Source organism: Pinus tabuliformis, chromosome 1_2 (genome assembly GCF_031772625.1).
Source record: "Pinus tabuliformis cultivar Carrire ecotype Pingquan chromosome 1_2, CPIR1, whole genome shotgun sequence".
In the NCBI taxonomy this organism is placed as follows: Eukaryota; Viridiplantae; Streptophyta; class Pinopsida; order Pinales; family Pinaceae; genus Pinus; species Pinus tabuliformis.
The window spans coordinates 1347288350-1347310104 of record NC_142298.1 but is presented as its reverse complement, the minus strand read 5'-3'; the positions used below and the strand labels follow the sequence as shown (position 1 = coordinate 1347310104).

General features: G+C 38.6%; 1 protein-coding gene across 1 annotated transcript in view; it reads left to right on the top strand.

Annotated features, from left to right (window-relative positions):
- The window catches only part of LOC149211218 (U-box domain-containing protein 43-like), a 159274-nt gene that overhangs the window by 30939 nt on the left and 106580 nt on the right, over positions 1–21755 (top strand). Inside the window, exon 2 of the mRNA XM_089396968.1 lies at positions 13368–13683. Coding sequence (XP_089253094.1) covers positions 13368–13683 — 316 coding nt within the window. The remainder of the gene's footprint in view (positions 1–13367; positions 13684–21755) is intronic.

Genomic DNA, 21755 nt, shown 5'->3' with positions numbered 1-21755 from the left:
TTTCTGAACTGTTGGACAAGTTCAGATCAACAGAGAGATGTGATGATTGAAACATCAAAGAAAGAGGAGCCTAGTATTTTTGAAATTGATAATTTGTGTATGTATGCAGGTGATGAACAACCTTTAGAAGATATGTTTATGCAGGTTGCTGAAGAAATGAAGCTGTTAGAAGAGATGGTTGTAATAGAACAGTTCTTGATTGAAAATGTATTCAAAGACACTAAAGATGGACAAATGTTGAAGACTACTAAGGAGGCTGAAGATGATGAATCTAGTAAGACTTGGCAAAAAGATGGTAGACAGTCTGAAGACAAAAGGAAATTGCAGATTGCAAAAGGAGAAGTAGAAAAGAGGTATGAAGATAACCTTATGACAGGAGCAAGCAAGAGTGTATGTGCAGTACAAACACTTGAGGTAATGGAATTATCTCTTCAATTTTTATTCAAAAATTATGAACCTGTATTGATAGTTAATGGACAAGAAATTGTCTTGGAAGGACATAGTGGAACATTAATGGAAAGGACTCTTACTAAAGAGTGTACTATGGAAGATAGTAGAACAAAGATTTATAAAGAGAATTCAGCCCAAGGAGGAACAATTAGTCTAGAAAAGGCTGTGAAGAAGAAAGGAAAAGAGGACAATCAGGAACTTAAAGAGAGGTTGGTAGAGACTGATGCACAACAAAAAATTGAAGACAATGTTATTTGTACAAATTGCAAAAAGTGTAAGGGTAAATATAATCAGCAACTTGGAAAGAGACAGGCAATCTCAGAGGATGAAGCTAAGGATGCTTTCGTGAACTATGCATTTGCAGTAAGCAGCAAAGGAGTTTAGTGGAATGTGATATTCATGGTGTTGACAGTAATTTTTACTGTTGTAAAAGGGACTTTATAGTGGAATGAAAAATTTGTTTTATATGGTGATTTTGCTTCCTGTATAGAAACAAAGAGAACTTTAGGTTCTAAAATCAGAGATTGGCAGATTTTGGTTGAAAAGGAGGGGGCATGGAAAAGGCAACGTAGTGGCTTACAGATTTGTAAGGAAGAAACAGGAAGAATGAAAAGGAGTGTGAAAGGAAGGAAGGCCAAAGAGAAGAACAAAGAACATAATTCAGAAATTAGACAACATCCAGAGCAAAGTAAAAACAAAGAAGACTTTTTCGAGACAAGACAATATGGAGGAGGATATGACAAGTTTGACATGTCATATGTGCATCAAGAGAATGATAAATCAGAGAAATTATGGAGCAGAGTTAGCAGAAAATGTAATGTATTTTCTGATTTTGAATTATTAATTGTTGAATGTGGTTTTTAGGATGAAGGACAAACTGCTCTTGGAGATATGTTTGCACAAGTAAACATAAAGAATTATGTAAGTTCTGGAAATGCAGAAAGTCAGTTTTCCTTATGGAAACAAGAAGATGAGAGTAAGCAACTAGTTGACTCAGAAGTTCGGGATAGAGGAAGGAGAGTTGGCATAGCTCTTAAACAAGTCATTGTAGAAGAGAAGAAAGACTGCAAAAGATGTGAAATTACAGTCCATGAACAAATTTTGTTTTTGATACAAAGAAGATTTGAATGTCAAGAGTCTATCTTGAGTTTGCAATTGGAAAATTGGGTGAACAGTTCAGTTAAATTTAATAGGAATATGGAGGAAATTGAACAAGGTTCAATAACTAAATTATTTGCAGCTGATGGAAAATATATCACTGAAAGGTTATATGTTCTTGTATCAAACAAGAACCAATCTTCTTTTGAAATCGAGAGGATTCTACTCGAGATATTGGATAGGTGGATGATGAAAACTACAAAGGTGATGAGCATGAGGAATTGTCAAAGTCAGCAAGTCAAGGAAAGATGGAAGGATATACAGGACAACATAAAGGAAATGGTTTATAGACAGAAGAAGATGCTGGTGATTGAGTCAGAAATCAGAATATACAGTTAGGTACAAGACAGTGGAAAATACATAAAGTTGGAGCTCAATTCTATTGAGATGATGACAAGACAACAACAGACAGAGGAACATAAATTTATGTTGTTTGAGGAGTTGTTTATGCAGGATATCAACACCAAAACATTATGCAAAGGAGATGCTTATGAAAGCAGAGCAAAAGGACATCCACAACACAAAGTTTGGCATCCAGGAGAAAGAGAGAAGGCAGTAAATGCACCTGCAATTGAAAGAGGTCAGACAACCAGTTGGAAGATGAAATCTGATGAAGTTTACAACAGAGGAAGTGGGAAGACTCATGAACAGGAGTCCATGAATTATTTCAACCTGGGGAGTCTGATGCAGGAGCATTCTTCAAAACTTATAAGACCCATGAGTCTTAGTTCACATTTACTAAAGGGAGTGGGTTCCCTTAATCATTTTATTTATTTTCCTAAGTTTAGTTGAGTTGAGGGGATTTTAATTGTAAATTTATTTATGGAGAATATGTCGTGAATGTAGAGATCTTAGAGACAATTGAGTAATCCTAGGAAGAGTGAGGATTTGAGGGATTTAAATGATTAATTTGGGTTTCTGTTTGAGAAAAGAGTGGAGCTGAAGAGATACTTTAGGAGAGAGTGAGAGATTGTTGGATCTGAACTAAATTGGTTCATGAATCCGTTTTGTATAAATTGTGATCTTTTGAATAATTCGAGAGGTTAGCTAGAGGTTATCTAGAGGCTAGCTAGGGGTTAGAGAGCTAGAAGATAGTAAGAGCAAGAGTGAGGAGTTAGGAAGAGTAGTAGATGGATTTTATGGAAAAGAACTGAAACAATCAAATGTGACTGTTTTCCTTGTAAATATTTTATAAAAATACCAAAACAGTGTGGATTTGTATATATCATGTGTGGGAATTTGTGTCTGTATGTGTCTTAATAACCTTATGGTGTGTTGATTGTGAATATGAGAAATACTGTGGAATTTTTGTGTTGAATAGCATGAATGATTGACGAAATTCCTTTTACGGGATTAGCATTTAACTGTCTAATAAAACCTGTGTATAGGCATGTAGAGATCAGGATTTCCCTTTTGAATTGACGGAAATCGCGGTGAAATGGTGATTGTCCAATCAGAGGAGATTGACACATATCACGTCAGAACATGCAAGCAGGTTAACATAAAAAAACAGACGCAATGTGGTTATTAGAAAGAGTTTAAGGCTCAGATTAAAATGGTAAGTGGTATCTTGCGTGGGTAAGAAAATGGTAAATGGTATTTGTGTGAAGCACGCGATGAACCATGGTGACGCCACATAGCACAAGGACGAGGAACCAAAACCGCTTATCTCGCGCGATTACAAAACAATAACTATCGGGCTAGTTGAAGCGCGATGGTGCGATAGTCATTGGATTAGCACTGAACCAATGGTGGAGATCTTGGTGCCGGAATCAACTTCGCAATTTGCAAGGTTTATGAGAAAAGTGTTAAGTCATCACAAAGTAAACAAATTTGTTTACAAAGTTAAAAGAGGAGGACACGTGTTGGCTCAACGCTTAAGTTATGGTGTAAAGTTCTATTATGGGTATTCAGGCCGGAAGGTCCCACAAGCCACGTAGAAAAGGGTTGCGGAATATTTCGTTTAATAAGATTAATTAGTTGAAAAGCCTCTGCTTATAGAATTGATTGATGAGAATCGGGAGTAAGGTTGGAGAGGGGTTTTTTAACCCATAGTAATATATAAATGATTAATCACCTAGAGTCAGAGCATTAACCTGGGTTATCAAGCGGGGTTTAGTGTTAACCTTACATGATTGTTGGGTTAAAGTACTTACCTCCGCATCACCAAGTCAACTCTATTCATCAACAAGGTTAAACTCAGGTTTTGAGTGTAAAGTTAGACAACCTTTGAAGCCAAGATGAGATAAGCCAATTTCAGGTTTATGACAGTTTATATCAGCAATAATACTTCAAAAATTCAGACTTTATCAATGTTATGACAACAGTGCGGAAAATACTTCAAATGATGAGATCTACCCAACACATGAAACATTAAAAAATTTCAATGACCAGCAAATGTAAAATTAGCTTGTTTAGACCTCTTTATGATGATGTATTCAATGATAATTTCAGATCTGATGTTTAATTTACAGCAGTAAACAACCACAGATCAGCAAGCTAAAGATGCCAAAGATAGATGGCCAACATGCCCAAAAATAGTAAAAATGAAAAAAACCAATTTTTACGGCTTGTACAAGGTGTGATTTAGTAAATTTCAGAACTAATATATTTATTACAGCAGTGAATTAATCACAGATCATCAAGCAAGTGATACTGAAGATGATGCCCAAAATGCCTAAAAACAGTAAAATTTTGCTGGAAACTGAAAATTCATAATTTTTGACCTTAATTAAAAATGTGTTTCAGGAGTATTCAGATCTGAATTTTGCAGTTATGCAGTAAATTCCAGCAAAGCTTCAAAGTTAGATTAGGCCAAATTCAAGATGCCCAAGTGGCCAAAACTTGTGAAAATTTAAATTTTACAATTCTAAGTGATTTTGAGTCTTGACCATTTAACATGTGATTTTAGGGCTTAAAGATTATTGATTTGACTGTTGTAATAAAACTGCAGTAAGACAAGGGTTTAGAGACCAAACCCTAGGCCTAAGGCCTTGCACATTCCGTGGTTGAAATTTGTTGAAACTTTGGGGCCAAGTTGCCGCGTGAAAGATATGAATTTTGAGACCGTGAGCCTGCAAAACCGCTAAGTATTTAGTGCCAAAATTTCAGATCTAGGGTTTCAAGTCAAGCTAAGGTAAGATAGGCAAAAAAGGGGAAACAAGGCTAAGGGAAACCAATTTCTGGGGATAAAAAGGCTAGAATGATACATCATGGCTTAAGGATGAAGAAAATGGCCACAAAGAGCCAACACTATGCCTAATGAGGCTAGTGTAGGGGATAGGGAGCCCTTAGAGGCCTAGGGAAAAGACCTAAGGCCTATGGCCTAGGGCCTAAAGGCCAAGAAGGGGAGTTGTAAGCCCTTAGAGGGCTGCGACCAAGGGAAGAGAGGAGAGGAGGCCGAGAGGAGAGGGAGCAGAGGAGGACGGAGGGAGAGGAGGTCGAGGGGAGTTGGACGAAAGGCCAAGGAGGGGACGGAGGGCCTACGACAGGCCTAGGAGGGCCGAAAAGGAGGTCGCAAGGCCTTTTGGGCCTACAGCTAGGGAGAAGAAGGGAGGACGCAACCCTTAAGGGTCATGACCAATCTTAGGAGGGTTGAAAAGGTTGACGCAGGAGGCTAGAGAGGTGACGTTGGGGGTTTGGGGGAGAGAACCGGGGCTAGGAGCCCTGAAAACCTTGAAACCCTTGTTCAAATTTTTTTCTTATGCTTTGACTCTTTGGTTTTTTGAAATTTTTTCTGTGGAAACCTTGCAAAAATTTCTAAGAGACTAGATCTTACCCTCAAGGCCCTAGATCTAGCTCTTCTTCCACTTGACTCCTTGACCTAACCTGCGAAAACAAAATTACAACACCCAAACCCCAAATATATAAAAATAGATCTAAAAAATCCAAACCCAAATTAGAAAAATAATTTACAATTAATATTACAAAATTATTTATTAATTATACAAGGGTTTTTTAAAATAGATTTTGAGAAAAATAATTTTTATAATATTTTTTCCTTGAAAGAATGGCCAAAATGCTTCAAAATTTTTATGCTCACTATAGCCCTAGCGAAGATTCAATCCACCATAAAAAAACTAAGGATCCAAGCAAAGTAACCTTTGCCCACAGTTTGTGAACTTGGAGACCAAGGATTGAGTACTTGCAAACACTATGTATTATCTCAAAATAATAATATAAAGCACCACATAGGAATCCTGTAGTCAATACATACCACAGATCAATGAACAAGAATACCTTGAGTTGCACCCCAAAGTTTTTTATTATAATAGAAAAAATAGTTCCTAGCAGGACAATAGTTTACAAAATGCTTCAACAACAATTCTAGCCAGAGATCAAGATGACTAGAGACTCAACTAACGCTCTAATTTATAGATGAATCCTCCAAATGGAAAAATAACAACTAGTTTCTTTGATCCTTGTCAAAATAATCTTGGCCGTTGATAAACACTTAAAGATCTTTTAATCTTGGCCTTTGATTTTTTTTTTTTTGTTGAGGAATTTTCGAATTTATCGTTTAACTCCATTTTAATTAGCTCAAAATTAATTATTTTGAGCTAATTTCTTAAAAAAATTGACTTTGAGTTAAACAACAAGGTCCAAGGGTCCAAATTTTCTTGAAATATACAATATTCCCTTGGCAGAGGACCTTTAAAAATTGACTCTTTTAAGACCCACGAATTTTTCCATTTAGAGAATTTTCTTGAGACAACTTAATTTGACTCTAATTAATTAATTTTTTGGCTTAGGATTTAATTTTATTTTGCCAGAAAAATTAATTAATTTACATATAAGGGGATTTAATTATTTTTCCAATCCTCTAATACATACGATTTTTCATTTACAAGGCTCAAAGAGGGAATACACATTTGGCTTAGACCCTTGGGACACATAACCCGTCTGCGACACAATATGATCTAGTAAACCAAGTGGTTTGTAATAAAATAATTAAGCCAACTAGCTTAAATTATTCCCAAACCACTTTTGCATCAGACTCGACTAAAAACATTAGGACTCACAAAATAATTCGACAATAAATTTCACCCTAACTTTGGGGTTTATGCTGGAGGGAAAAAACTCTTCTGATTAGCCGTGTCTAGTAACACAGGTAATCAACGAGGTTAAAAAAACCTCCTAGGATGGAATTCGTCATCAAATTATAGGCTTACCTAGGTTGTTACATAGACTCAAGGTTTTACTAAGATCATTTACAATATATAACTTGCAGAATGGGATGACCATGACACATGGATCGCTGATATGCAATCTAATCCTTGTTGAAAAATTTGGTACTTCTGCTTCTCTGGAACTTTGGAAATTTGAGTGCAACAGGGCCCAATGGCGTTCACTTGGCATATTTCATCATTGGTATCAGTTTCGCACAATTTTCTTCTGGTTCCGTTGCATGTTGATAATTCTCGTAAAATAGGGTTATTATTGAGTCTGTTTAAATCAATTATGTTTAAGGTGTCATTCTGTGAGGCATATTTAACGAAACACCTTAGTGTAATAGCTCATTGGAATCAGAATGAGAAGATCTATAATATGGGATGGTGAAAAGTGGATTTCAGTGGCCAAAGAAAGGATGGTGGCTAATTTACCATTTTCCCGGATTAAAAAGTGACTTTAATTAGTCACTTAATTAAATAAAAGGAGAGAAAAGAGCTAAATGGAAAAAATGCCAATAATAAAATAAAGGCTTTTAGAAGGATCCATGAGATCTATAAAAGGAGCAGACCATTTGGGGATATCTTGGTTTGGTTGATCATTGTTGTAGTGAGGGTTGGAGAACAAAGTTCCCAGTTTCAGCGATAAGCCCCACGATGGAAACCCTCGGGTTTACTATTGTTTGTTGGATGAAAACCCAACACCCTTGACGAGATTCCATCCAGGAATTTCACAAAGCTTTAGCGGTAGCATCTAGAGATCAAATCTGCAGCAAATCTAAAGTTGGAGTGAGGATCATCCAGATTCTCAACTTGGGCATCATTGTCATCTATAGTATTTTGGAGTCTAGGTTCAGCTTGTAGAAGATTATCTGGTGGTTGTCTTTCTCTTAGCTAATTCTAGCTATTGTACTGATCTATTATATCATTATTAATAAAGTTGAGTTGCAGTATTTCTTGTGTGTTTCTAAGTTCCATGCTGTAAATCTATTTCATTTTGCCGTAATTTCGTGGTGCTTGCTTTGCTATTGTTTGAATGAATTTATGGTTAAATTTTTATTAAAGCAATTCCTGGCCAAATTATAATTCAGCATATTACACACTTTGATAGCTAAAGGTTGATTTACATTAATACCTCCTCATTAGCTAAGTGTTGCTATACATCAATTACAATGAAACACTTAGCTCCTCTTCTAACCTAGGCCAAAAACACTGAACATGTCACATTGAGGCCCATTGTAAGAGTCCCTAATATACTTTCTAAGAACATGACCTTTAGTGGCTATTTGATGGGCATTAAAAGAACATATATTTATTTCTTATAGTAAAGAGAAGTTTAGTAAGGCATCTTCGTGCCTTATCTAAAAGTAACGTCTTTAATATATCATAACCCGCCATATAAAATTACTAAAAGGGTTCATTTCCTGCTAAGATTCATGATAGACGTGGATTATCTTATTTGATTAGGAGCAATATTTCGAGGGAGGTTGATGTTTTTATAAGGCTAGATCTTAACTGGAAGTAAGTGTGTGGGTTTAATTAATGTTATATGAATGTCACATGCTTACATAGGTGACAAGTTTATATATTAGCATTGGGTGGTGAATTGGCTTAATGGTAGTATAAACCAATGTTTTAAAACTCCGATTCTGACTCCGACTTCGACTCCGACTCCGACTCGGTTTCGACTCGGCCGGCTCGATTTCAATGACTCGGCGTTGGAAAAAAATACATTAAATATTTATTTATTTTTAATAAAAAAACATAATTTTAAAGATTTTCATTCATGTTTCCAAAGACACAACATTATAATATAGATGGAAGACAACATATGATCAAAGTAGGCTCATGAATATATCCATTATATCAAAATGGCACCTAGTGCATTGTCCAATGGCAATACATACATGATCAAAGATTCAAAACAAAAAACACATAACCAAGGAGGCTAGAAATGGCCTCTACAACAAAAGTAAATTGTGACCAGACTCCAGTACTACTGGCTAGTAGCTACTGCCAGAGGAGCCAAGATCATGTGGTTCAATCTCTGGATCATCATCAGAGTCAGACAGGGGGCCCCATGGCTCCTCCTCCTCATCATCATCTCCAACTGCAACTATAGAAGTGGTAGCACTAGCAGGCTGTGCAGCAGATGCAAGCTGAGATAGAGAAGATATGCGGCTGCACTTCTGTCGTGGCTGAGCAAAGGAAGCGCCTGCAACTGGAGTCCTTGCTGGCTGTGAGGTTGAGGCTAGTAGTACAGGTGGATCAGGATTTGCATTCAACTGAACATCATGTTCGAGTGATGCCTCCCTATCTAAATCAAAATCAAGATCCTCATTAGGATCAAACTCTGTTGGATGACTCTCCACTATCCAATCTGATGTTGGATCAATGTCTTCCAACACAATGGGATCTGAATCAGGTCTTTTGTTTAGCAATTGGTTTCGTCTGAGCCGGAGGTTGTATTGGACATAGACTAGATCATTTAACTGTTTTTTATCCAAACGGTTTCTTTTCTTTGTGTGAATCTTCTCAAAGACAGACCAATTGCGCTCACACCCAGTAGCACTGCAAGTTTGACTCAAAATACAAATTGCAAACTTTTGCAATTTAGGACAATGGCCACCAAAAGCCTCCCACCATTGTGCTACAAAAAACATAGGAGTGTAATGAGTTAGCTCAACAAAATTACAAATTATATCCAACTTTCAAATTATAAATGATTTAACAAAATTTAAAAAAAAGTAAAACTATTAAGAATTTGAAAATTGAAATTTTTGTTTTTTTGGCTCATCTGCTTCTCTTGCAATCTTTGCTAGGTTCTTCCCAAAGGTACCCGAGGCATTGCTGAAGGTCGTGACCTGTCGGTGTATCTCCAGCTGATCAGACTCCAATGGGATCATGCGATCAATGCAGTCAATCAGTCCATCTCTGACCTCCCCCCTCCAAGCTCCTGACTCCTTAGCTTTATAATGATACGGTGGGTTCAAAAAATACCCAGCTGCATGTATAGGGCGATGGAGTTGATTGTTCCATCTTTCATCAATGATTGCCCAAATGGGCCTATACTTAGCCACTCTATCCTTGTATGCCCTCTTTATTTGTTCCTTTGCTTGATCCATAGCCTCATAAATGAAGCCCATAGCCAATCTTTCCCCATCCACCAACCGCAACACCTTAACCAGTGGTCCAGCAAGCTTCACAATCTCTGCTGCCTTTCTCCAAAAAGTTTCTTCATTAACTTTCTTTTTCAATTCTTTGCCTTCCAATTTGTGAGACCAATTGCTTTGATTCCATTCATCATTGGAAAACATCTTTTGCAAGTTTCTATTTTGGGAAAGCATAGATTGCAATGTCAAAAAATGAGTAGCAAATCTAGTGATGGCAGGCCTAATAATATCCCTGCCCCCAGTGTGTTTCCTCATGAGGCTCAAAATCCATGAATGATTGTAGATAAATTTTGTTATGCTTTTGGCATGATCTACAGTGTTTTTGACCCAATCTAATTTTCCAATATCCTCAAGCATGAGGTCTATGCAATGTGCAGCACATGGGGTCCAAAAGATGGTCTTGTGTTTTTCCTCTAACAGTTTACCAGCAAGAACATAGTTAGAGGCATTATTTGTGATGACTTGAACAACATTAGCCACCCCCACCTCCTCAACAACCTGATCCAATAGCTGAAACAACAATTGCCCATCTTTTACCTTATCAGATGCATCAACTGATTTTAAAAACATGGTTCCCCGTGGGCAGAAGATAAGAAAGTTTATGATGGTACGGTTTCTTTGATCAGTCCATCCATCTGACATGATGGTACATCTTGTTCTTGCCCATGAGTCCTTGAAATCTTTCAAATACTCATTAATGGAGGCAATTTCTTTCTGCAAACGATACCCCTTAGCTCATGCATAGTAGGGCCTTTGAAGCCTTTTCCAGCAGCATGTATAGCATCAAACGTAGGCTCATAATATGGTGAACGGGAAGCATTGAAGGGGATATCAGCATCATACCACCATCTAGCTATGTAATCACAAGCAGTCTCCCTCAATTCTTTCTTCCAATGGTCATCTAAAGTGGGCTGCATTTGACTTTTACTAGCTTGAGGACCATGTGCATCTGATGGAGAGGAGGGAGTGAAATAATTTTTGATAGTCATATCACCCTTTTTCATTCTACTCTTTCCCTTATCTTGAATAGAACCAAAAGAGGGAGGAACATATCGGAAAGGGTTGGATGCATCAGTATGAGGGATAGAGGAAGAACCCTCAAAATCATAATGGGGGTTGGTAGCCATCATTTTTTGTATCTCCCTCTTCCTCCCAATTTCAGCCTCTAACTCTTTTTGCCTAGCTTTATCTTCTTTAAACTTCTCAAAGCTAGCTAACAGTTCCCTCCTAATCTCCCCAATTTCTGGTGAGGTACATGGAGTAATTTGGCCTCTAATCCCCGCCAAGTGTTGTTTCAGCCTATTAATGCCCCTAGGACCTTCCTTAATTTTCCTTTGGCAAAATTTGCAATGCATTTGACTATCAACCATTTCAACATATGCCCAAGCAGGATCTCTCACTCTAGGTGCCATTTTTTGACTAGGAAATGAAAGCAAACAATTTGAAAATGAAAAAAAAAACATTGATTCAATGTTCATTTCTTTTACAAAAAACACTCTTTAGGATTTCTAAATATGCACCTAAAATTTAATAAGCAAAAACAGATTTGTACAAGTGAAAAAAAATACCTCCAGGCACAAACTGCCTCCTCAAGCTTGCTCCAAGAAATCAACTCCTCAATGCTGCTCCAAATGGCTGCCCAAGAAGCTCCTCACTCCAGCTACAATGCTTGCCCAAGACTCCTCATCGCTGCTCCAAAAACAAACTCAACAACTGCTCACAAACTCTCATTGAAGTTCTCACTCAAATGCATGAGATGACTGTGAGAGAATGAGAGCATTTGAGTGGGTTAAATAGGGTTTGGGAGAGGGGAATGGACCCCAAATAGCACTTAACCAATTTTTAAAACAACTTGGAGTCCCCAACACTCAGCAAAATGTTAAAAATTAAAAAAAAATATAAAAAAACGCTGATTTTTGGGTTTACTGGCTGCAGTGAATGACCCAGCCGAGTAGTTGCGGATCCGGCCGAGTCGGCCGAGTTATGACTAACTCGGCCGAGTTATGACTAACTCGGCCGAGTCATGCTATAACTCGGCCAGGTTAGTCATAACTCGGCCAACCGAGCTGTTTTTTCTGCCAGGTTGCAAATTTTTTTACCGGCTTGGACCAACTTGGCCGAGTCAGTTCCGAGCCAGCCGGATCTTAAAACCATGGTATAAACTGGGGTTAGACTCTTAGAGGTGTGTAAGCTTAGATATGCGCATAATACTAGAGGACAAAATTCATCACCAAATGGAGAAAATCTATTATTGCAAGACAAAACTTTAGGATAATATTTAAAATAGATGATGAGCATAGATAATTTCTTAAGTTTTAGACCAATGTGCTCGTCATATTTTTAGGTATTTTGAAAATATTTTCTGGTCGGAAACAGAGGGGAAGGGGGTGTTTCCTGCTGAGCTTCATGACACACATAAATGAGCTTATTCAATTGGATGTTTCCTGCTGAGCTTCATGACACACATAAATGAGCTTATTCAATTGGATGCTATATTTTGAGCTTGTTTGATGGTTTTTATGCGGTTAGACCTAGAATGTGGGTTCAGGTAATATAACGAATGTGACATGCTTACATTAGTGACAAGTTTGCATATCATTATTGAGTGGTGAATTGGTAGTGGAAAATGGGTTAAAGGTGTTGAAGGCTTAGGTATGTGCTTAAGACTGCATTTCTAATCATGGTTTTGGCTTTGGTAGGTTTTATAAAGCAGGTGGCCATGCATAAATGATCCCTCTATCATTCTCTCGTTATTCTCATATAAATATTTATTTCTTTACCTCTGTCATGTTAAGCTGAGTGATCTTATGTCATTGTTAATGTTACGAATGTCACATGCTTATGTAAGTGACAAGTTTGCATATTAGTATTGAGCAATGAGTGATGAACTGGCTCAGTGGTAGTGGAAACTGGGGTTAAAGGTGTTTAATCTGAGTAATCTTATATGTCATTGTTATATTCTGCTAGATATTCTTTGGATTTGGTGAATGCACTTTTATAGTGCATGTTATGTTCATTAGTTAGCATAATATGTGTTAATCCCTGGGTCATAGTCACTGGCTACCTTATTAAAGAACAATTGATGTAAATAATATAGAGTCCTGGGTCATGATGTATATTGCCAAGAACCCTCAGATTGTCTATCACAGTGCAGAAAAGCTGTACTATCTGGCTATAGATCATCTGCTTCTGAATCTCCTCTCTTTGGAACTGACAATTTATGCAAAAACAAATGTGAAACCTTTTGCGCTATCAGGATATGCTTCAGATTCTAACTTTTAGTCATGTTATTTTGGTGTATGCTAATTAGTACACTGGTCCAGTTCATGGCAATGCCTTCTTGGAACTGCTTGGATCAATCTGGATGGAAGATGATATGCCCTAGCTAAAGTTTAGCATTTTGATTATAATTTTCCAGGATAAACTTGTGGAAGCTGGAGGATTAGAGCAAGTGGTACGCTGCCTTGCACGTGATGCAAAAATTTCAAACGCAGCTGTTGAATTGCTCTTTGAGCTATTGCACAATGGGCCGGAACATAATGTATCTATATACAGGCAGCTTAGTCAAGAGAAAAGTGCCATACTGCTCCTCGTAACTCTGCTAAATGGCACTGTCGAAGGATCAACAGAAAAAGCACGGGCAATCCTGCAGCAGCTTTGTGACAATGATGATAATATAGTGCAGATGGCTGCTGCAAACTGGTATGAACCACTAATTGATCGTCTTTATAGAGGTACAGTCGATGTTCCCTTTCATTGTAAGTATTTTTCATTTCTGTTTGGTAAGGTTCTTTTTAAAGCCTCTACCGTCTGATAGTCTGGTAAATAAATGAAACACATTATCATATAACACAATAATTGTAGAGTGAGAAACTCTATGACTGTTATGCACACTGTAGAACCCTGGTGCAGCTACTCTCCCTTCGGTGGGATCCAATTGAGCAATGAAACATGGCCATTTCCCCGAACATCCACAGTATCAATGCTACTAGGAAAAGTAGCACTGCCCATAAATAAGTTGAGGCATTTACTAGCAAAGAGATTTCTTTGAATGAAGTCGGATATCCACAGAAAATTTCTTCACAAGAAACTGATCTTCAAAATAAAAATGCATTAATCTCTCTTGGTCTACTTCAGCAAATTCTCTGACCTAATTGCCAGTGACTTTTCTTGATTTTGCCTTTGTCTAGTTTAGTAAATGCCCAAAGATGAAAATTGCAAGTTTTATGTTGGAAATTTATCATTGTTTTTTTGTGCAAATGAATGCTATCATAATGTACTGTTGTAAAATTAACTTTCAGACCTCCAAAAACTAGGGAAAATTAGTTGATGATACTTTTGTATAGATGCACCGCTGTTATGTAAATATTAGCTTATAATGGTCAATGAGATATTAGAGGTAGGCATTAATAAAGTCAGTTTAACATTAGGTTATTTTATGCTTTATGTCATATTTCAATTTATAGTGTTTCTCAGTCAATCCCACGTTCATAAAGTGGATTGATTTGACTTTCTTGTAATCCTATATAAGAAAGCTTTTGCTTTCCCATTATGCAATACAATACGGAGAATTCTTTCAACTTATCATGGTCAATTTATATACTCTGTTATTGTTCAGACACTCCCTAGAAGAAAAGCTTTAACCTCACTCAAGGGGAAGCCTATTGAAACTAACAAATGGATCTCTGCCTGTCACTTAGTGACTCACTCCACTCTTTAGGCTTGGAGAATTCCAAACAAAAGGAGGAATCCCTGTACTAGTCTTAAGCCTATTGGAGGTATAGGGGAAGAGAAAATGCATAGGACTGAATAACTCACTCGACCAAAGAAATCAAGGTTTCAAGACAAAAAGGTGCCCCAAAAGGAGCCCTAAACCTGAATGGTGATTTTCAGTGCAAATTTAGTTATGGAGATAAAAACTCCAATAAAAGCAAAATTGATAAGGCCTATGAGTGTGATGTGTGCTTGATAAAGGATCAATTTATTGTTGGTACAAGTACGATGTATCATTTCTCACTCAATGACATGAAAATCATCTATCAGTTTAATTGCTGGTTATGATTCATCAGATTTCCATTTGACACATGTTGAGCTATATGCTGATATGAGATATGCCCCAAGAGAACCACATATCTCGACCAGTAAAATGCACAATAATACCAAAGTGCATGATAATGCCAATTTAAATATGTGAGTGAACACTGAATACCTTCATAACAATCTGCCCAAGTTCATATCTACTAAGGTGGCAATCCATTTGCATATTCAAGTTTAGGTACTATAAGATCGAATGATGTCCCAAAACTGAACAACAAGTGCAGAATTTGAAAGTCTGCTCAATAGAATTCACCCGTTGATAGCACATTTAAAAAACTGTTACGTCAGATACTTATTACCATCAAGCTAGACTTAAGAAATATTGAAAATTATTGTCAAATTCTGAACGTGAGTGCAAAAGTGTACTGTAAAGATTAAGATCTGAAAAATACAATCAAGGATCAACTCACTGAGGTCATATTCCTAAAACAGTGCGAAACACGCATGTAAAAGAATATCAAATCAATTAATTAGGAATGAGCCAACAGCTCAATGATAATACAGAGATATTTACAATAATAGAAACATCAGGTTTCTATGTAGAATATGGGAACAAACAGTTTCATCTAAGAAACTGCTAAAAGAATAAAAATAGCAACAGCTAAAAGAATGAGCATTAAATACTAAATAGAAATATTCTAATACCCTCCCTTAATGCTCAATATATTTACAACACCAATAGACCCTCGGAATTTTACAAATTTATCAGGGCCAAGAGCCTTGGTGAAAATGTCGGCGGGCTGCTCTGTTGTGGGAACATATTGCAACTGAACTGAGCCGTCTTCAACCAGCTGGCGAATGTAGTGGCAATGAGTTTCCACATGCTTTGTTCGTTCATGAAAGACTGGATTCTTGGCAAGTTTGAGCACTCCCTGATTATCACAAAACAAAGAAGTAGGCCCTGTCTGAAAAACATGCATATCTGCAAGCATACGTCGAAGCCAAACTGCCTCACAGGATGCCTTAACTGCTCCCCGATACTCGGCTTCTGTTGAGGAGAGAGCCACTGCCTGTTGCTTCTTACTGGTCCAAGTAACAGCACCAGATCCTAGACTAAACACATACCCAGCTGTAGATTTACGGTCATCAACCGAACCTGCCCAGTCAGAGTCAGTGTAGCCACTGAGAATAGGATTGGAACTGCGAGTATATAAGAGGCCATAATCAGAAGTACCACGCACATATCGTAGCACCCGCTTTGCTGCTATCCAATGATCAGCTTTAGGAGCTGACATGAAGCGGGAAATGTAGCTTACTGCAAAACTGATGTCAGGTCTGGTAGCAGTAAGATAGATGAGACTGCCCACTAATTGCCTGAATAAAGTTTCATCCACAAGGGGAGAGGATGACTGTGCTGAAAGTTTGAGCCCTGGTTCCATAGGAGTCGTGGCCGGTTTGCAATCCTGCATTCTGAACCTTTCCACAAGATTTTTGGCATACTTGGACTGAGAGAGAAAGATCTGATTTTCAGTCTGCCAAACTTCAACCCCCAGACAGTAATGAAGAAGTCCCAAGTCTGTCATCTCAAAAGTGCTGCATAGATCTTGTTTAATCCCATGGATCAAATGTGCAGAGCTGCCAGTAATGATAAGGTCATCCACATAGACAACCACAAACAAGATATCATTACTAGTATGCTTGATATACAGGTTTGCATCAGATGGGCTCCGCTGAAAACCCTGATCTGTCAGGTACTGATCAATTTTCATGTACCAAGCCCGAGGAGCTTGTTTCAATCCATAGATTGCTTTAGCTAACCGACACACTTTCTGTTCTTGACTAGCAACTTTGAATCCTGGAGGCTGCGTCATGTAGACCTCTTCTTGAAGATCACCATTTAGGAAAGCACTCTTTACATCCATCTGATGAACTTTCCAATTGAACTGAGCTGCTAGGGCAAGGACAAGCCTTATGGTACTCATCTTGGCTGTAGGAGCAAAAGTCTCCTCATAGTCGATGCCTTCCTTCTGTGAGAACCCTCGAGCCACAAGACGAGCTTTATACTTGTCTATGGTTCCATCAGCTTTGTATTTCACTTTATACACCCATTTGCAGCCTATGGGCTTTTTTTCGGCAGGAAGATCAGAGAGTGTCCAGGTGTGATTCTTTTGAAGACTCTGGAATTCGGCTTCCATAGCCTGTTCCCACTCAGATGTACCCTTAGCCTCTGAATAGGTTTGAGGCTCAAAAATACTGTGTAGGTTAGCCATAAGAGCAAAATTGACTGTAGACTGTTGTCTGTTCTTATGTCTAGAAGTTCTACCTTCAAGGAGCTCATCATCCCGGAGATCACCAATGGTTTTATCCCACCATTTAGGCCGAAGAGTAGAAGAACCAATATCAGGAGTAGAGGAACCAATATCAGGAGAAGGTGGAGAAGACTCAAGAGCAATAGGGGCAGCAAGGGGAGGGTTAGTTGCTGGAGGAAGCTCAGATAGAGTATTATCAAATACTGATGCTACATCATCCCTCCCATCAGGTGGACCGACCGGAAGAAGAACACTGTGAGGCTGATCCTCAGAACGCTGCTCAGAATAAGAAGACTGAAAGAATCCTCTGTCTTCATCAAATACTACATCTCTACTGAAGCTAAGACGACCAGTGGTTATATCTATCAGCCTATAGGCCTTGTGATGATCACTGTAACCTGTCATCATGAGTTTCTGGCTTTTGGAATCCAACTTAGAGCGCTTAGCAGGTGGAATCCAAACATATGCAACTGAGCCAAATACTTTGAGGTGACTGATCTTAGGCTTACGACCAGACCAAACTTCTTCAGGAGTCTTCCCTTTAACAGCCTGAGTAGGTGATCGGTTAAGAAGGTAAACAACAGTAAATACTGCTTCAGCCCAGAATTTGTTTGGAACACTCCTGTGTTGTAACATGGAACGAGCCATTTCAACAACCGTGCGGTTGCGACGCTCTACAACATTGTTCTGCTGGGGAGTGTAAGGAGTGGTTAATTGACGTTTGATGCCATGAATATCACAGAAGTTGGCAAAAGCTGAGGAACAAAATTCCCCCCATTGTCGGTCCTAAGGGTCATGATATTATAACCAGATTCTTTTTCAACTAAGGTTTTAAACTTCTGAAAGGTACTAAGAGCATCAGATTTATTTTTTAAAAAATATACCCACATCTTTCTACTGAAGTCATCTACAATAAGTAAAAAATATTTGCAAGCAGTGATAGAAGGTGTATTCATAGGACCACAAATATCAGCATGAAGTAACTGAAGTACCTTAGATGCTCGCCAAGATTCTCCATTTTTGAATGAAGACCGATGTTGCCTTCCCGCTTGACAGGCGCTGCATATCCCCAACTGCTGAGTCTGAATATCAGGTAATCCTGTCACAAGTCCCTCCCGAGAGAGCTGAGAGAGATACTGCATATTTAGATGCCCATATCGCTGATGCCATAGAATGCTGATGGGAGAGACACGTGCTGCTAGAGCCACTTCTGGAGAGTCACCGGTGTCAAGTAGCCTGTATAGACCATGGTCCTCTAGGCCAACAGCAACTGTTAGACTGGTCTCCCTGTCAATGATGGAGCACTTGTGTGCACTGAACACAACATCAAGCTGAGGAGAATTCCTCATAATCTGGCTGACAGATAGTAGATTAATCTCCATACCAGGAACATAGTATACATTCAGAAATATGAGTGTGCGTCCACCAGACTGAATTTGAACTGTACCCCTGCCAGCTATAGTGTACTTTTCACCTCCACCAAATACCACGGAATCACTGAAAGGTGAGAAGTCAATAAACCAGTCACGCCTGTGAGAAAAGTGACGTGATGCACCAGAATCAATGTACCATGCAGAGGAAGGAACATGTTCTGAAGACCTTTTAGCCATAAAGGCGTAAAAGGCAGAATCTGTCTGCTTGGAATGTTCTGCAACATTTGCTGTCTGATGTGGCCCTCCCTGTTTCTTCTGTTCAGAAGCAATCCTCTGTCGGCAATCTTTCTTCATGTGACCGAACCTGTGACAGTAATTACACTGCACACTTTTCTTCCTAGCAGGATCAAAAAGCTGAGAATAGCCTTTCTGCTGAAAGGACTGAGAGGACTGGTATTTTGCAGCAAATGCATTTTCCGAGGGCACTGATGAAGCACCACTACCAAACTGCTGTTTCCACCGATCCTGCTGCAGAAGTTTGGTACATAAATTTGGAAACTTCAGATCAACATTTGTGGTCGTAATGTTGAGAGTTTCTATGAAGTGTTCATAAGATTTTGGTAGACTTTTCAGAGTAATAACTACCATATCTTCTTCCTCCATGGTCCGACCAATGGCTTCGAGCTGATCTCGAATGTCTTTAATTCTGTTGAGATGTTCCTGTAAAGACATATGTTCATCCATCATGATGGAGAACAACTGATTTTTGAGAAAAAATGCTCTGCTTTTGTCAGATGTCTCGTGCAGTTCTTTCAACTGTTGCCAGATTTCGGCAGCGGTCTTGCCATAAGGAATCTGTGGTAACTGATCATCAGCGACAGAGAGCTTGAGAAGCATAACAACCTCTCGATTTCGATCATCAAATTTATCTTGATCGATACCAGCTGTACCGGGACGAGGCTCTTTGCCCAAAATGAGCTGATCAAGATGCCTGTATTAAAAAATGGTCAGCATTCTTTGTTTCCAAATGTTATAGTTGCTGCCATTAAAGCGTTGATTTCCTTCTAACATCAGATTGGTGAGCGTGGCCATTTTCCTAAAGACAATACAGAAGTCTGACACAAAAAAATGTAGCTGCCTGCTTAAAATTCCTCTTTCAGGATGACTGTACCAAACCTTAACAAATTCTGCTTTGAAAGAAATAGGCTTGCACAAAAAAATAACTCAGATCTGTACCAGATCAAAACACCGGACCAAAACACCAGATCAAAACACCAGACAAGAGGTCACATGTATCTTTATAAGATTAAAGCTGATGTGAAGAGAAAAAAATACGTAGACTGAAGCTGTCCACGCTGTTCTGGTCCCACCGCTTTAATGAAAAATGCCGTCACTTAAAAAAATACGTAGACTGACGCTGTCCACGCTGTTCTGGTCCCACCGCTTTAATGGAAAATGCCGTCACTAAAACTGATTTGAAGAGAAAAAATACGTAGACTGAAGCTGTCCACGCTGTTCTGGTCCCACCGCTTCAATGGAAAATGCCGTCACTATAATCTGGAAAATGGCGTCCGTGGAAAGTAATACACGGGAGGTAATCCCTCCATCACCTGTCCGCTGCGGAGGGCGTCGAGAAACGAAGCTTCGAGATCGGAGAAAGTGTTGACGAGAATACCCGACGCCTTGGGGAGATTGGTGCCGCTGGAAAGTGCCTTCACGTGGTTCTGTCGAATACGTGAGCGAAAATACGTGAGTAAACAAAAAAAAAAGATTTAACTTTGATTTCCGCTACCGCTTCCGGTTTTGATTTAGGCTCTCGATCTGGTAGAGGAGACGGATATGCGTGCGATTCCAAGTATCGTGACAGAAGAAGACTGTGATGCCACGTTCCCGTGGTTAACGTCTCAGCTGAGGATTCACGTGAAAACGAGGGTTGAACACTGATATGCTCAGTGGCTGAGGATTCACGGGCCACGAAATAAACAAGACTTCAAAACAGATTAACTGTTCAACCGACAAATCGACTGCTGCCCCCGGATTCGAAATGCCGGATTTTAATTTCAAGACAATTTCACGATTCCGAGCACCGCCACAAAGTTAATTCCTCATAAAATGATAATGCAGGAGAAGAATCCCTTTCTGTATCGAGATTGACAAGTGTAAGCTTTTATCACAGTGAGCAAAGCTGAGGCTAAGACTCAGTGAAGGCTACCTGGCTTACAGAGGGCTCGACCTTAGAAAGGAATGAAGAGGATAGCTGATCAAGAAATCTACAGACCCTGAGAGCAGTTTCGAAAATGAACTACTGAATTTTTCAAACTATGAAAAATTATTTCGAAAAAAAATCCCTGTGCTCTGATACCATAAAACAGTGCGAAACACGCATGTAAAAGAATATCAAATCAATTAATTAGGAATGAGCCAACAACTCAATGATAATACAGAGATATTTACAATAATAGAAACATCAGGTTTCTATGTAGAATATGGGAACAAACAGTTTCATCTAAGAAACTACTAAAAGAATAAAAATAGCAACAGCTAAAAGAATGAGCATTAAATACTAAATAGAAATATTCTAATAATTCCACTCATTATTTATCAGCATTTCGTAGATAACAAATTAAGGAAGTGATATGCTGAATATTCAAAGAAACACCCACTTGTTAACTTTACAAGTTACTTTTATATCATTTCGAAATATATATTCTTTTATTTTTTTAAACCATGGTGAGTTCAAACCTGTTGGTGTAATATGGACAGGATCCAAGATCAAACCTTCTGGCTGCCACTATAACACCAAGAGTATACTGACAGCTGGCAGGCTAAATATACCAATAATTTATGACCTAGCAAGAGCTAAGACCTCCTGACCCCATTGGAGTGAACTCTATCCCAAGGGGTACATACTCTTTGAGCCTTATCACTACAAACCGACATGTCCCTCTATGGGAATCGAAATTGGATGGAGAGGATAACAAACTGTTTTCCTAGCTACTCGAGCTAAACCCACCGGACTTTTGAGGGTTCAATCCTATATCATTTCCAAATATATATGTACAAGATTATTGCTTAAGAGATATTTTA